The sequence below is a fragment of the Aricia agestis genome, chromosome 4, assembly GCF_905147365.1.
Source record: "Aricia agestis chromosome 4, ilAriAges1.1, whole genome shotgun sequence".
NCBI lineage: Eukaryota > Metazoa > Arthropoda > Insecta > Lepidoptera > Lycaenidae > Aricia > Aricia agestis.
This window is the reverse complement of record NC_056409.1, coordinates 4208237-4225517: the sequence shown is the minus strand read 5'-3', so window position 1 is coordinate 4225517 and position 17281 is coordinate 4208237. Positions and strand designations below refer to the sequence as shown.

Below are 17281 nucleotides of genomic sequence, written 5' to 3'. Positions count from 1 at the left end.
ATTAACCAGGTTAATTCCAGAGGCAATACCGCTCGCATCTCGGTTTCGCTCTGAGCGAACACTTATCCAAAAACCTGGTTAAAGAGCGTTTTAACCTGGTTAAAAATACCGGTTCCGAGCCCTGTGTGCAATGTGCATGCTGCTGTTTTGTTGTCACTTTTAGCCCGGCCGCACATTGCCCGAATTTTACATTTTGTACTGAGCCGTGAGCTCGAACTCGCCGGAAGGATATTTCGGATAGTGTGCGGGATGGCGGTCCGGCGAAATTCAACTGTTTCTGATCAGAATTCGGATAATGTGCGGCCGGGCTTAGTCTTTTACGGTTTACCAAAACCTCCGGAATGCAACCCGTTATTCTTCATCAAAAACGATAATATTACTTATAGTTTTTTTTTATGATATAAGGGGGCAAACGAGCAAACGGGTCACCTGATGGAAAGCAACTTCCGTCGCCTATAGACACTCGCAGCATCAGAAGAGCTGCAGGTGCGTTGCCGGCCTTTTAATAGGGAATAGGGAAATATGAGAGGGTAGGGAAGGGAAGAGAATAGGGGAGGGTATGGAAGGGAATAGTGTAGGGGATTGGGCCTCCGGTAAACTCACTCACTCGGCGAAACACAGCGCAAACGCTGTTTCACGCCGGTTTTCTGTGAGGACGTGGTATTTCTCCGGTCGAGCCGGCCCATTCGTGCCGAAGTATGGCTCTCCCACGTACAAAAAAGTAAAGCGGAAGAGGTAATAGGAACATTTGGATCGATATTCGGCCCGTTATCGAGGTACGAAGGGCGCATCCCTACACGGAATAGCCCATTTAACCTTCCACGAGGAGCCTTGGTAGGACCTTGTGTTGTCACGGCCGCCGCTCGTAAACGTGACCTTACAACGCAACCAAATATTATAATCGTTACTTTTACCTTTCCTCGTACCTACTTTCTACGCCGAATATGGTTATAGTGTAGACTGTAGAGTCAAGTAGAAGGTACAGATGATATTATAATATGCAAATGTGTCACTAAAAAAATAATCGGCCAAGTGCGAGTTGGACTCGAGCACGATGCAGGGTTCCGTACCATTATAGAGGAAAAATAGTAAAAAATTGTGTTTTTTGTATGGGAGCCCCCTTAATTATTTATTTTATTAAAATTTTATTATTAATTAATAATTATTAAAGTATAAATACAGCTGAGTATTTTGTGTACATTTCAAGTGCCTACCTGTTGTCATCATTGTTAGTCATTTTTTGCTCAGTATCAATTTGATACTGAGCAAAAAATGTTTGAAAAATCACGTTTGTTGTATGGGGGCGTTTATCCTCCTTAAATATTTAATTTATTTTGTTTTTAGTAAAAATTTCAACTCTCTAGCTATTACCGTTCTTGAGTTGCAGCCTGGAGACAGACGGACAGACGGACAGACATCGAAGTCTCAGTAATAGGGTCCCGTTTTTACCCTTTGAGTACGGAACCCTAAAAATGATGTACTTGAAGTACATAATTTTTAGGGTTGTTTAGTTAAATTTTGCTAAGTTCGAAATTAGTGTATGTAATTTGGCGGAAGGCATCGCACACTGATCTCTAGGTTAACAAATCCCATACTTTGATATCGAATTTAGGCAGTGAAATCATAATAATATTATATCAATAGCTTGTATTACAAGATGGTATTATAGTGGTTTCGCGGATACAACATGTTTGTAAATACAATTTTGAATTTTGCTATAAACAGGTAAATGTTCGATTTATTCTATGTCCTGTTGGCGGCGTTATCGCTTCCTAGACCTGCGCCGAGTTTATTAATAGCCACAGAATCTTCATATTTTGCATATCAATAAGGAAATTCAATTTTTTCCAGTGTAGAGTGTAGAGATGCCGCCTAGTCTTAATTTTTTATTCAACTCTAGTGCCAAGCTCACAAAAAGAAACAAATATGATAATTGCAAATGTCCGTAATTGAATGATAAAATGCAATTTGTACTCTTGTCACGATTCCGCCTTTGTTTGAACCGTCCAAACACGACTACGTTACATAACGTAAATAATCAAGTTTTTTTCAATGTCGAACTCGACGCTTCCTAGTTCAACAAAGAATTAGCCTATCTTGACGATTAACGAACTGGAAAATTTCTTTTTCGTAACCAGCAAGTGATAATAGGACTGTTTTTTTTTTAATGGGGCAAACGAGCAAACGGGTCACCTGATGGAAAGCAACTTCCGTCGCCCATGGACTCACACAGCATCAGAAAAGCTGCAGGTGCGTTGTCGGCCTTTTAAGAGGGAATAGGGTAATAGGGGAGGGTAGGGGATTGGGCCTCCGGTAGGTAAACTCACTCACTCGGCGAAACACAGCGCAAGCGCTGTTTCACGCTGGTTTTCTGTGAGAACGTGGTATTTCTCCGGTCGAGCCGGCCCATTCGTGCCGAAGCATGGCTCTCCCACGTGTAAACTTCATTTTACTGAACTGTAACTTCATTAACTTTTAAAACTTTTAAAAAGGCCTGTCAAGCAGCAAAGGCACTTCAAATTAAAGAGAAAATTAGAGACTCTAAAAATAAAGCGAAAACCACCTGGAAAATAATTGCGGATGAGACTGGAAAAGTCGCCTGTCGTAACTCTAAATTTGAACTTTTAATTAATAATAAAAAAATCAATTCTGATCTTGAGGTTGCGACAGTCTTTGAGAAGTTTTTTGCAGACATTCCAATCTCAACTACAAAGAACTTAAATTCATCACCTACAGTTGCAGAAAAAATACTTAGAGAACATGTCAAGGAATGTGATGTCAATTTTATTTTTAGAGATATTGACTCCAGAGATATTATCAAGACTTTCAAATCAATCAATATTAAAAGTACCACTGATCTCTGGGGTATGTCCACAAAAATTATAAAATCAGTAATTGACATCATTGCCCCTTACCTAGCTTTAGTTTTTAATAATTGTATCGAAAGTGGTGTGTTCCCAGACTTAATGAAGCACAGCAAGGTGATGCCTCTATTTAAAGCTGGGAAGAAATCAGACCCAGCCAACTATAGACCAATATCCATATTGCCGACTTTAAGTAAAATCTTTGAAAAAATAATTCTAAATCAATTACTTGCTCATTTTAACTCAAATAATTTATTACATAATAATCAATTTGGTTTTACTAAAGGTCGGTCTACAACAGATGCAGGCATTAGTCTTCTGTGTAGTATTTTTGAAGCTTGGGAGGAGTCGCAGGATGCACTTGGTATTTTCTGCGATCTCTCTAAAGCATTTGACTGTGTGGAGTATGATACTCTAATAAGAAAACTACACCATTATGGTGTAAGGGGCCCGGCACTTAAACTTCTTAAATCTTACCTTACAAATAGAACGCAGAGGGTGGAAGCTAACTCCATAAGGTCTAATGGAACCAAAATAAAACTAGGTGTGCCACAAGGGTCCATTTTAGGGCCTTTTCTTTTTCTCATCTATATAAATGATTTACCTTATCTTGTTAAAGATAAGCATGAGATAGTACTTTTTGCTGATGACACTTCACTAATTTTTAATGTGAAGAGGCGACAATTTAATTATGACGAGGTAAATAGTGCTCTCTCAAAAATAGTACATTGGTTTAATGCTAATAATTTACTTTTGAACTCTAATAAAACAAAATGTTTAAAATTTATCTTGCCAAATGTTAGGCAAGTACAAACCAATGTACTATTAAATGATGAGAAAATGAATTTAGTAGACACCACCGTATTCCTAGGCATAACGCTGGATTGTAAGTTACAATGGGGTCCACATATTGCGAAACTGGCAGATAAGCTTAGTTCTGCAGCATATGCTGTTAAAAAAATTCGTGAAATCACTGATGTAGAGACCGCGCGATTAGTTTACTTTAGCTACTTTCATAGCATAATGTCTTACGGCATCCTCTTGTGGGGAAACGCGGCGGACATTAATACAATATTTGTGCTGCAGAAGCGAGCTATTCGTTCTATTTATAAGATGTCGTCTTTGGAATCTCTAAGAGAAAAATTTAAAGAAATAAGAATTCTGACCGTCACATCTCAATACATTTTGGAAAATCTCTTATATGTTAGAAAGAACATAAATATTTTCAAAAAGAAAAGTGATAATCATAATGTAAATACTAGAAATAAGAACAAGTTAGCAATACCAATGTTCAGACTAGCCAAAATAAGCAAATCCTTTAAAGGCCAATGTATACGCCTATACAATAAAATCCCAGAAAATGTTCAAAATCTACCTTTAAACAAATTTAAAAAAGCAGTTAAAGAACGTTTGTGTGCTAAAGCGTATTATAAAGTCAATGATTTCTTCGAGGACAGCACACCTTGGGAATAGGGTGGCTCCATGCAGGTTACTTTTCTTTTAATTTTGTTACATAGCTGTAAGCCATAACATTGTAATTTTCCATTTTTTTTTGCAAAAGATGGCCCCGTGCGAGTTTCTTACGCCGGTTCTTCTCGGCGGGGTAGTTCCCGAACCGGTGGTAGGCAACGTAGTTTCTTCGTTCGACTTTCAAAAAGTGTATCATGATACCCATTTTGAATAAAAAGATATTTTATTATTATTATTATTTATTTATTTATTTATTTATTATAGTAACGTTTTGGTAACTAAAATGAAGTCTTACTTTTGAGTCGGCATGATAAAGTTTTTCCTTGATTGCTTGGTTTTAAAGCTCTAAATTCTATAACATAATATCCAAGTTAGACGCTCGGTAAAAGTAGGTTAGCAAAGAAAGCTGCGCATTGGCTTCTTATATTATTATGTAAACCTAATATTTATGCATAATATTATGATATACACTGAACAAAGAATAAAAATAAATAATACTATATTTTGTAACGTAAATATGGAAACGAATATAAAAAGCTACTTCAGCATAAGTAGGTTATTTGGCTAGAAGCCTACGCTACTGTAAAAGCGCTCAAGTTTCATCTTAGTAATTTAATGCAAAATTTTATCCGAACGTTCGTTTAAATAAACTTAAAACGCTGCATGTAAAATTATAATATTTAAAATACAATTTGAAATGCTAAATAAAACAGGCAGTGCACTTAACTGTTTGATGGATGGAAAACAGGATTGGTACTTTATAAACAGTAGACTTATAATATCAATATTTAAGTAACTTGTAAAAAGCTCTATGAAATTATGTAGATATAGAAATTCAAAGTTAATAAAACATACAAAAATCTGGAACCAAACTAGCTGCTGTTCCTTAAAATTCTAAATTTTACAGTCTACGGGTCAAGACAGGTACGATGTATCTTTATTATCAGACTTCTTGCGTATTATCACTGTTAAGTAACCTGCGGTATTATCAGCTTCCTCATTTACGCTGTTTCATCAACTTGAGCAGCTCTCATTGACCGGAGCCCAGACACAATTACTATACCTACGTTTAGTAATTGTGTCTGGGCTCCGGTCACATCTCGCCACATACTAGCAACCCGTCGGCAACCAAACAAACGTATTGTTACTCACTATGTGTCAAATCTGATAAGACCTCATCGTTCTTGACGATCGTTTGTTGTTCTACTACTTGTACTAATATGGTTCTACGCCTAATACGGGTAGGGTCTGGACCCCCTGACACATGTCCGCTGTCACTTTATGGCGATTACGCTTCGCTTATCACCGTGTTATCAGCGTTTCGTCACCGATCGTGGAGCAGCCGGCTCAGTCAACGGCCGATGTGAACGACCCGATCTTTCAGACATACATACTTGCAAGTTTTATCTTATTTGGGAATGAAACGGTATTTTAAATCGCAATAGTAAATTTTCTAGCTCTAAGCTAATTCTAATTAGTAAACAAGCTAATAACAGAATTAGTAAATTTACTAGGATAAAATGTAGTCTATTCGCACTGTATAAAGAGGTAGACCTAAATTCTTCTAGAGTCAATGTACGTCTAGTCGGTAATTAATTATAAACTCACGATAACACTACTTTTAAGTATTTAATCATCTGAATTAAAGCATAAAATTAAAGTGCTATTTAGACGCTTACATATTAATTAATAGAAAATTTATATGCAAAACTAGCTGTCCCGGCAAGTACAGCTAGTTTTGCTTTTTGAAGTATTTCGCCCGTATTATTTTATTGAAGTGACTAAATAAGTATGTCAATATGGCAACGTCCATCGCTATCCCGTCGCATAAACAAATGGTCGCCGTCAGTCTCGAGTTGTAATAATTTACTATTATTTATTCAACAGATGTACTTATCAATATAAAAAGTACCCAGTAGCAGATTCTCAGACCCACTGAATATGCATATAAAATTTGGTTAAAATCAGTAAAGCCGTTTCGGAGGAGTACGCTATCTAACATTGTGACATGAGAATTTTATATAATTAGACAACTTGCATTTGATGTGCATAAGACACTATCGTAGATTGAAGTCGCGAAGAGAAATGGGACTGTAGAAATTGAATAAGACATGAAACACGAGGCGAGTGTTGCTTAAATTTTCAGTACGGCTGTAATTGGATTCAGAGACGAGAGGGAAACATAGAAGAAATGAACTGAAATGTAAGCCCGAAAGCTTAGAAATAAGATTAGAATATTAAAACATGTTTGTTTTACAATGCGTCATGATATGATTGTCTGACGTATTCAATTCGTATCTTCAAATAATCGGCCTCAGAACAATCACACACAGTCTAAAAACTGTTGTTGTTGCTACGAGCTAGCTCCGAAGTTATCATTTAGAAAAACAAAAGGAAAACAAAGCCCAGACGAGGAAAAGTTGTTGAATCTAATTTCACAAGTCAGCATGATGAAATACCTCACCAACTTGATTATGTAATGGTAATGATAATTTATTCTAACAGTGAATTATATTTGCCCCGTCAATTTCTTACAGGTACCTTGTACTATTATCTATTCTGTGCAGGTACTTAAATTAACTAAAAAATAATGTCAGATTTCTATAATCTATTATAACGAAGGTGCAATTTTACTATTCCTAAATAACTGGCTGCGCTTTTGTTATCTATATATTTAGAATATTAACTACATCGCTAATTTTATCTGCTGTTACTCATTGTTTCAAATTTGATTACAGGAAACAAATAATTACTTTTTCTTTAATAAATATTATATTAGTTAATACGAGTTTTATGTTTATAATTATGATTCAGAAGGATGCTGTGTGTGTGCTATCTCGTTGTTATCTAAGACCACATTTCCAAAATTTAGTTATGCTCTAATTAGTATTAAAATTAAGAGATATATAAAACTATAAACTATGAAGCTAATATAAGCTATAAATGTCATTGTTTCAGTTACCGGCTGCAGCGAAGTTCCTGGCCGGTTATGGGGCAGCGGTCGACTTCGCCGATGTTATAGCACAGATATAGCAGAAGCCGGTGCGAGAGGCTGCGTCATACCACTGACGATAACTCTCGCATGCGCTAACAAATAGAACAAATTACAAAATTCTAAAACACCTCCAGATTCCGCAATTTAAATTTTGCAAGCGATAACGATAAGGTTTCGTATCCGCTGGAGCTAACCGATAAGGGGTTGATAAAGTCAGACTGCAAGAGATCGCGCGCGGCGAACGACGTGTTCTGTGCAGTGCAGTGAGACGTGATAGTGATTTGAAATTTTGAAAAACGAATGTGTTCAATATTTTAAGATGCACGTTGAATTATGGTCGAGTCTGGCGACACTGGGATGGTTAGCTAGCATCGCGGGATGCCACTCGCCGGGCAACGAGCTGGAGTCGGTGCGGTATGCTGCCGCTGATGACAGGATCGGCAGCGACACCTACGTCGTCGCCAACATCAACATCACCTATGAGGATGAGCACGGGGTGATCTATTCGGAGACTTCCGAGGTAAGTCCTTCATTAATTCCTTTCATGACAGTAGAAATACGAAGGAATGCAAAAACATTTTAGGGACGAAATAAAAGATTTTATATCATGTATTATATTTGTTACTACTTACAAAGTCTAATGTCTACTCATCTGAAAGCCTCTCTATGGTGGCCACGCTAAACGTGCAGCATTTGTAGACACATTTTAATACCAATAAAACTACATTTCCTCCTATTTCTTCCACCGACTTGGTATCTAGGCTTGTAATCCTAAATCAAACCAAGATAAAAATCATAAAAGTAGTGTTATTACTTATTACATTTAGATCTATCTAGTAAGATACAGGAACATTAATGATGATAAGTCAATCGAAACATAATAATCTTGTTGCATATATGTAATTGTATATTTTATTAACAGTATGGATATAGACTATATAATATATATAATAGTAGAATCAGTAGAGTTGTCATTCTTGTAACAATAGACTTAATTTATCAGACAGTTCTAGCTAGTTATTTTGAATTACACGTCTTACTGGTGAGTGGTGACCCATTTAAATTATCACAAAGCATAGAGTTATCTGGGTTTTCATGAGAATTTATGCAAACTGTGTTCCTAGGAATCCACAAATGTAACTTGTATACATGTTTATTTGTTGTGCTAACTGATAAAGACTCGTATAACGTTACATTTCTATAATCATAGTCAAGAGTGATCATAAAATTACTAACAACAACAAGCCTGATTTGGCGGATATTTGCCACAATTCTGCTTTTAATAGTTGCACTGAAAAGTTTGAAAATTTGGACTCTTCTAGTGGATCGTCTTTGAATTCAATTTTAACTAATATTTCGATTAAGGCTACTCTGTTACCTGTTGAAACTGTCTGCACTCTATAAGGATGTAAAAGTGCATGTGTCAGCTGGTTTTCCTTGGCGTAGTAACGTTGGTTGTTAATGGCAACGTCAGGTTCCAGATTTCTTGTATCGACAAATATAACTTTAGTATTTAATCACTAAAGTTTAGCATATCTGTATATTATCTGTAAACAGTTTTGCGAGCTGAGATATTTGCAAAATGCTCATATTTCATTCAGCCTTGATTCTCATAATATTTAAACACGATTTTTACAAGCTCAAATATAAAGTCCATTGTTTTTAAACTTGTATGCCTTTTTTTAACCCCCGACAAAAAAGGGGTGTTATAAGTTTGACGTGTCTGTCTGTCGGTCTGTCTGTCTGTCTGTCTGTGGCATCGTAGCATCCAAACGGGTGGACCGATTTTGATCTAGTTTTTTTTTTGTTTGAAAGCTGACTTAATTGAGAGTGTTCTTAGCTATAGTTCATCATCATCAGCCTGATCCGTGCTGAAAAATCGCGGTTCATCTGGTTCGTGAAGGGCCGATTAGCAACTTGCAGTCGTTTGGTGGGCTTTATTGCATTCTAGGTCGTGACATTTATGAATATTTACACATTAATGGAAAGTTGACCTGGTGCTGCAGCATCACCTGGTAATCAATAGGATATCCAACTCCTCACCAACTTAGAGCAATGGTTTCGTGTTTGGGCTCATTTTAATTGCGACAACTAGTAAGACGTAGATGACCAATAAATTTTTGCATGCTGCTGCTGCAGCATCACCTGGATTCTATAGGAGCCGAGCTCCATATGAACCCAAAGTGGAGGTTTCATGTTTGGACTCATATTGACGCGTGACGGCCTTATCCAAAAGGACATTCCTAGATGGTATTCATTGAGATATAATATGATCCTGTTGATAGGAATTATTCTGCACTATAACCAACACAAGTTTAAAAAGCATGAAATAAAATTAAATTAAGCAATTTAAAAAAACCCCCGCCAAACAACTTTAAAAAAGAATGAAATAATATATTTTACTGACTTTAAGTTTAAATAATTCCTAAGTGTAAAGTGATATTATAGTCCATAATTGTTGTCACGGTGTGTCGGGGGACCGCCAACAGTGTCTTTTTGTATCGCCATGTCACTGATTGTCTCGATACTATAATGTTTTGTGAAATCAAACATCTACATTAGCGGTCACCCGACACACCTTGACAACAATTATGGACTAAAATATCACTTTACACTTAGGAATTATTTAAACTTAAAGTCAGTAAAATATATTATTTCATTCTTTTTTAAAGTTGTTTGGCGGGTTTTTTTTTAAATTGCTTAATTTAATTACTACAAAAAATATGTCTACGGTAAAGCGTGCACCTACGTACATAATACGGCTTTGTTCAAGTCCTTTGGCGCGCACTGCTGCAATAGAACAATAATGTGAATTCCATTATGAATTATTATTCATACTATTACATTATGGTTTACAACATACTGGCTTTCTTTGGTTTTACTATTGCTATTTTCCTCGGAGCATTTTATAGTTTTTCGAATAAGATTAAAACCCTTATTTATTTTCCCTTCTCGGTAAATAGTGGTTTCATTTCTCTTTAGAGCTTAGTGTCTATAACTTTGAACTTTACAATCTAAATTCTACAACTCTTCTTTAATACAGTCACTTTTCAGTCTGCACTCGCTACCGGCCAGTTTTCAAGGTGGTACTTAGGCAAACATGCTTTCTTTTGTTTTAAGTATATCATGTAGATTGTTACCAACGTTTGTGTATTTTACGCATGTATACAGGGTGTAACAAAAATAAGTGATAATACTTTAGGGTGTGTACGTGTTCCTTGTAGAGAGTTCACTGTGAAAGTAGCAGCGCTGAAAGACGAAAAATTTTTTCACTTTTGTATGGGCAAGGACCCGAGCGTCACGAGTTTCCCCATACAAAAGTGAAAAAAATTTTTGGTCTTTCAGCGCTGCTACTTTCACAGTAGACTCTCTATAAGGAACACATACACACCCTAAAGTATTATCACTTATTTTTGTTACACCTTGTATATAATTTGAGATTAGATGAACACACTTTTACTCGAATGCGGCACGAGAAGGAGGCCAATGATTTTGAATGTGAGTTGATTAATAAATAAATATAAAACCCAAATAAAACGAGTCTTGGCCGGCGTCCAGACGCGCGGTACAGATAGAATATTTATGTCAATGATACAAAAACATTGTTTTTATAAATTTTAATATCGCGATTGAAGGTGATTGACCCGTTTCAGATAAACGTTAGCTATTTATAACGTGTTATTATTTATTACTTGTAATGGGTTTGTGTATTATTGGTAGCGGTCGTTGATCCCGGCTGAGGTCTTTATTAAATTTGTTTCTTATTTATCGGCTACATGCTAGCACTTGGCTGAACCGTGTAATTAGTGCTGTGTATAAATTGCATTCGCATATTTATATAACATTCGGTCTCTTAGCCTCTAATGCTCCGGTTCTGAGGTATTTTTGACAAGAGTTTATTTTTCCTTAATCCTTTGTTGATTTGTTCATCGACGTTAATCAATGATACACGCTAGTGAATGATCACTTGTTAAAAACCTCCAAAACCAGGCATCAGTTAGTCAGTTTTGTTTACTCATACAAACTATTTATGATCCGTTAAAATATGCGGTGGCGTCAACGTTTTCCACGCATATTTGTCGCGTTTAGGTATAAGCCGTGACCCTCGGCGTCGCAAACAGTTTTCATTGTTTTGCAAACACGATGACTAAGGCCCTTCTTCTAATACTGGCCGCACTCTAACCGGTATTTGCTCGTAGTATGTTAATTACTTGCCACTTAATTACCGAGTGTAATTGTTATTATTATTATGGTATTTACGGTTTTGCTTCGATGAATGTTTTTCAATTGTATGTAGGTACTTGGTAACTTGTCAGTTGCTTTATTTTTGTGTTAGTGAAGCATGGGAGTGTATTCAAGATATAGCCAAGTTTAACAAAATTAATACGAAATGTTTGCTTGGTTGGTCTTGGCGGCGGCACTTCCCTGCCCCCAGTAATTTCGTGTTGCGCGCGAGTCAAAGGGCATACCGAATGTAGGTCCCAAGTGAAAGTAGGTAGACGATATCAATTTATTATACGTTGAATAATTTGAAATATACTATGAATTATGTTTAATAATATCGTATGATTTAAATTCAAGATTAAGACCCAGTTTCATCAAGTAATGTTAAATAAATAACGGCTTGTTAAATTAGTTAACGGCCTGTTAGAGCTATCGAGCGTTCCACCATACGCTAATGTCATGTCAAATCGCCTAACACGATGTTAAATTTTAATTCCTGCTGGGGAGGTCCGTTAAATATATAACAGGCCGTTATAATAGTCAAAACAACAACTTTTTAAAGACAATATCCAATATCAATAAAAGAATCTGTTTTGACTTTTGAGTGTTGCCGCCATGTTTCGCCACATCCTTACACATTATTTATTATTTTTCATGTTATGCATAATTATTTATTTTCATTTTGTCAAAAATTCAGCCCTCGGATTTCCTTGACATTGCAAATACACTGACTTGTATCAAAATTACCAAGCCGAAATAAGTAAATAAAAGTTTGTATCATGATTCATGTTTTCAGCTTTGACAGATCATAATTATTAATACGAATAAGGTGAAAATGACACATTGCAGCCAACATGTCGTATTAAACTTGTACATTGCAATTTCGTCGCCTTAGAACAAGAACGAACGAATTGAATGTTATTCACTCGTTGTTCACTTAACGTTGCATTTACTAGTCCGCTGTTAAATATTTACTGTGGGACATAAGTATTTTAACAGTCTGTTTAATTTTCCAAGGTCCGTTAAGTAATGCCTTGTTAGGATTTAACAAACAGAGGTTGGTGAAATTGGGTCTAAACATTGTTAATTAACACCACGACCACGGCGTCAAACCGTCTTAGGGCCTTATCACACTGGCGATTAGCGAGCGATTTGAAAGCGACGCGACTGCGCAGCGCACACGAAGCGATTGTGCGGCGAATATGATGTGTGCAACATGTCAGATTTTGCTCGAATTTACTGTTAAGCTAGTAGCGCCCTGTAATCCGACTTTTGCATAATATATTTAAATAAAGATAGACTAGTCTACATTGCGCAAATATGATTCTTCTTCTTTTTCCCACTATTTTCTTTTTTCTTTTTCTCATAGTCCACAGGAGACTATTCTGCACTGTAATCTCGTGTGAGGTACGTGATAGGTGACGTTTCAGGTTATGCAATAGCAGTGATAACAGTATTGAAATTACGATTTAGATATCTCGAGACTTGAGACTTAAGTATCGCAGTAAGTCACATGTTAGGTCTACGCGAGTTCCTTCTACCATTTTGTACGTGATGCAGTCAAAAAGCTTAGGCCGCTCCATAAAGTTAATACATAATATACACCTATGGCCGCTCCTGGGTTTTGACTCGTCAATTCCAAGATAATATTTAAATTATCTTTAGATCAAACATATACACAGAACCCTTGTTTGGCATTTTAGAACCCTTAGGTGCTTTATCAGAATTTTTTAGTTGGCTAAGGCGGTTAAGCCCAGACAATTTTTTTTCAGCCTTTGATATAAAGGATTAGACAAACCTTGTAGAAAGAAATGATTTACCTTTATTATTATTTGACATCATGAATTAGAATAAAAGCACAGAATAGATAATAGTACATAAAAGTAGAACTAATAGCAGCCAGCAGAACATAGTAGTTGGGCAGATACTAGTTTTTTTTTTAAAGAATTGGAATACTTTTTCGAAATAGCAATATTTGTGTGTGGTGCCTGGCTTAACTTCGGGGTTTGGGCACCTCTGAGATCATTTTTGGATGTTTACCGGCACTTTAAAAGTAAATCAAAACAAACACTATTCATCAGCAATAAGCAACATATTTTTATCCGTTCAGTTTCCATATTTGTAGACTGTAGTAATTACAATTTATATCTAGTGTCAACAATCATTGTTTATGTCTGCAATTCTACAACATTCAAGAAATGGCGACGAAAGTATGAATTTATCATAGTTTATCAGTGTTGTTTTTATTGGGTTTTGACGGTATCAATAATTTCTTTTTTATTGGGGTAGTATTTATGAAGATACGATACTGTAAATATTTTGTACAGCGATATTACCATCCGGTTTAACTATCTGAAGTTTCTATAGGCTTTTCTAGCATTAATCTTTATTTTGAAACTTTTAAGAATAACTAGATCCCACCAAAAACAAAATGTAAAAAGGAGCCAAGCAAATTATTGATTAGCTATGCAATATTTCTGTCGTAAAAAGGTTTCAGATCACTTTCAAGCGAACCCTTCAACTTATTTTGTAATTTAAAATTTAAATCAACATTCAATGAATGTATCAATAGTTTATTTTTATTTTATAATAATTATAGCGACTCGTTCTATCATTACGAGTTTTAACTTTATCAGCGTCCCTGGGCCAGGATGCCTGGGGTCCCTGGGCTAGATTTCTAACGGGGCAGGCACTTAAACCAAGTCTTTAACACACCCACTTACATTGTCCCTTGCGTTTTGTAAGTAATGATATTATAATCGTGTATTCATATTGAAGTTGGCCATGGGCGTGAGAAACACATCACTCTTACACCCAATCTTTAAGGCTCAATCTCACATTCCGATGTGCAGAAATATTCTTCGTGTCGAGATTAAAGATGAATGTTTTAGTTTTTAACATAAAATAGCGTGATAGTAACATCGAAGCAGACCAGCTATGTATTATAGAAGGCATTCACAAGTCACAACTTAGAGGAGTAACCGTATTACTACTGTACAGTCTACACATCGCAAGAATTATTTCAATTAAATTTTCTGTCAGACATGGATATTTATTTAATTATATTCTACACTTACAAAACGTTATTTCACGTAGGTTTTTTTAACTATAATTTAACCAGTCAAATCGGTTCATTCCAAGATGGTCCCCCACACGTTTTTAAAGATTTTGCTGCAGAAAGGATTTATATTGTAAGATACCGGAGAGTTGCGTGTTTGCTACTTTGCTAAAAAATAACATGCAACTTCAACTAATGTTTTTTTCTATTTAACAAAGATATTATCCAGATGGTAATTTTTCTGCTAATTGTTGTTATTGCGCTATTCGTTCGTCTGTTTGTAATTTTGACGCCATTATTCTTTACGGTTCTATTAACTATTTATGAATCTTTCTCAGAATCAATAGTGTATTATCAATTGATTATTATTTGCTGTTCAAACGTAAACAACTTTTTCAAAAACAGAATAATTGGAATAAAATTTTCCCCGCAATTTTCAAGCAATGAACCAGTTCAAAATGAATTACATCTATAAAAAACGCTCTATGTAACACAAAGTCTGTGGAAATACATTAGTTTTAAACAAGTTTATTAAAATCATTTCCCCCTTTTTATAGGCTACAAGTTACAACGCCGTCGTCATAGAGTATCTAAGACACCCCGTCGATAAACAACAGTCAACTCTCTGTTTTCTAACTCTAAAGATGATTTAACAACTTAATAAACACTATATTGGTGTAAATAGGGGATCAAAGCTAACATCTGTTAATTGTTATACTGTAGCAACTAGCAAGTGTATTTATTTGCACTGGCATAAACAAAGACACTGACAGATGTTAGCGTGCTGAATAAACATGAGCACGCCAAGGACTAAACATCCTCTGGCACTTGGCAGACGCCATATAGGAATCGAACCCGACTTGTTTATGGACTGGTTCACCAATTGATCCGTTGCAAACTCGCGTATCCCATAGCTGTGTGATAAACTTGTTTTCAATGTATGGTTTTGTTTCATCCGCAAATAAACGCAAGATTTGATACTCAGAGTATCGAATCTTGCGTCTCTTTGTCCCTAAATCTGTCAAACTTAGAGCGTCAATACAGCATACTCTATCTAAAGTTCATAATATGAATGTAGAATGATTATGTAGAAATAAATGTTTTCTATAGTGACTATGCTAATCTGTAGGCCTACTACGAAACAGTTTTGAGACTCAAACAATCGGACGAGGATGCCGCGTCCCACTCTAACAACGTCATTTTACGTTTGTTAGAGTAGAACGCTTTTTAGTAGGACGTTTGTTTGAGTCTCAAAACGGTTTCGTGGTACAGCTCCAGGTTCAGAAACTTATATATTCTATCTACAACTTACAAGAGACAATGAGCATAGACTCAACACGTGGCCCTTTATAGAGCAATCTGTAACATGTAACATATCTCTTGTGATTCCCAAATTGTAGCTATTCTTGAAACTCCATTTAGATTCAAAAGTTTCAATGGTTTTCCTCAGCCAGGTTATTCAGTGTGTTACATCATGGGGTTTCTCATACCGAAAATTACAGGGTAATGATTAGTAGGTTACCAAAACAAAACAAATAAAGCGATTGCATCGCTTTATTTGTTTTGAGTTTGACGGTATTTTTGTGTTAGCATCTTAAATAATGCTATTCCCATCGTTCCAGTCGGGGAAGTACGGCGAAGGCTTCGTGGGTTCCGCTCGCGGCGTCGCAGTGCACGTGAGGTCGCGCGACTCCGCCCACGACCACAGCGGCTGCAAGTGGCCGCTGCTGTCCGCTGCTACTCCCGACCTGCCGCTGCCGGCGGAGCCCTGGGTCGCCGTCATCCGCCGCGGCAGCTGCAACTTTGAGATTAAGGTACGAGAGGCTCCTGTTGGCGTTAGACCAGGGAACAGGGAACCGATCGATCCGCGGGGTGATTACTGATTGTATTTTGGGACTATGCAACAGCCAACAGGCGATTGACAGCAGATTTTGAACAATTTTTGCTTGTTGCATTCTGTGGCAAGATTATCCTGCCGCGGTCGATTGGACTCCCCGTCCCATGGGTCATGCTAAAGGCCATATGGCCTTAAGCATAACCAATGTCCGGACTTAAAACTTTCCCCATCAAATCTGCGATCGCAATTGTTGTTAAATGCGAATTTTAGGAACAATATTTTCCTTGGTTAATCTGTCACTTCATCTATTCTCCCGTAGCCAGAAACCCAGGAAGATTTTCTCGCTACGGGACGCGTACCTACCTTATCTCTCACCAATCGTTTTACATTTAAATATGTACTACAAATCAAATATTGTTTTAATATAATATTGAGTATTGTGTGCCTTCACTATCACAAAAAAAAATTTAGATATTTGCTGTAAGATAGTATCTTTATTGTTTTAAACTCTGCACTTAGAATGTACTTAGATGATAAAAAATAGTATCCAAATATTAGTTTTACTAATATCCATGTAGGTACTAAGATACATCTAACATTATACTTGCACCTGAGCGTAATATATTTCTGTGTGTAGTGAAGTTATGTTATGTTTAAAGGGTAATTTTCATCATAAGATTGCTATATAATTTAACGCCGACGGAACAAAAAGTTTTCAATGTTCCCGGGTCTGGATGTGTATTAAATATGTGTATGATATAATAAAAATCTTAAATATATGTATAGTATAAAAGTATTAAATATATTTCCGTTGTCTGGTACCTGTAACACAA

The 17281-nt window shown here is 36.3% G+C and overlaps 1 protein-coding gene across 2 annotated transcripts in view; it reads left to right on the top strand.

The window, feature by feature from the left end:
* LOC121726696 (protein goliath-like) overlaps positions 1 to 17281 on the top strand; it is a 63015-nt gene that overhangs the window by 30023 nt on the left and 15711 nt on the right. For both annotated transcript variants that reach the window (XM_042114183.1, XM_042114184.1), the window contains exons 2-3: positions 7293 to 7849; positions 16234 to 16425. In XM_042114183.1, the coding sequence (XP_041970117.1) occupies positions 7649 to 7849; positions 16234 to 16425 (393 nt within the window). In that variant the 5' untranslated portion in view covers positions 7293 to 7648. The remainder of the gene's footprint in view (positions 1 to 7292; positions 7850 to 16233; positions 16426 to 17281) is intronic.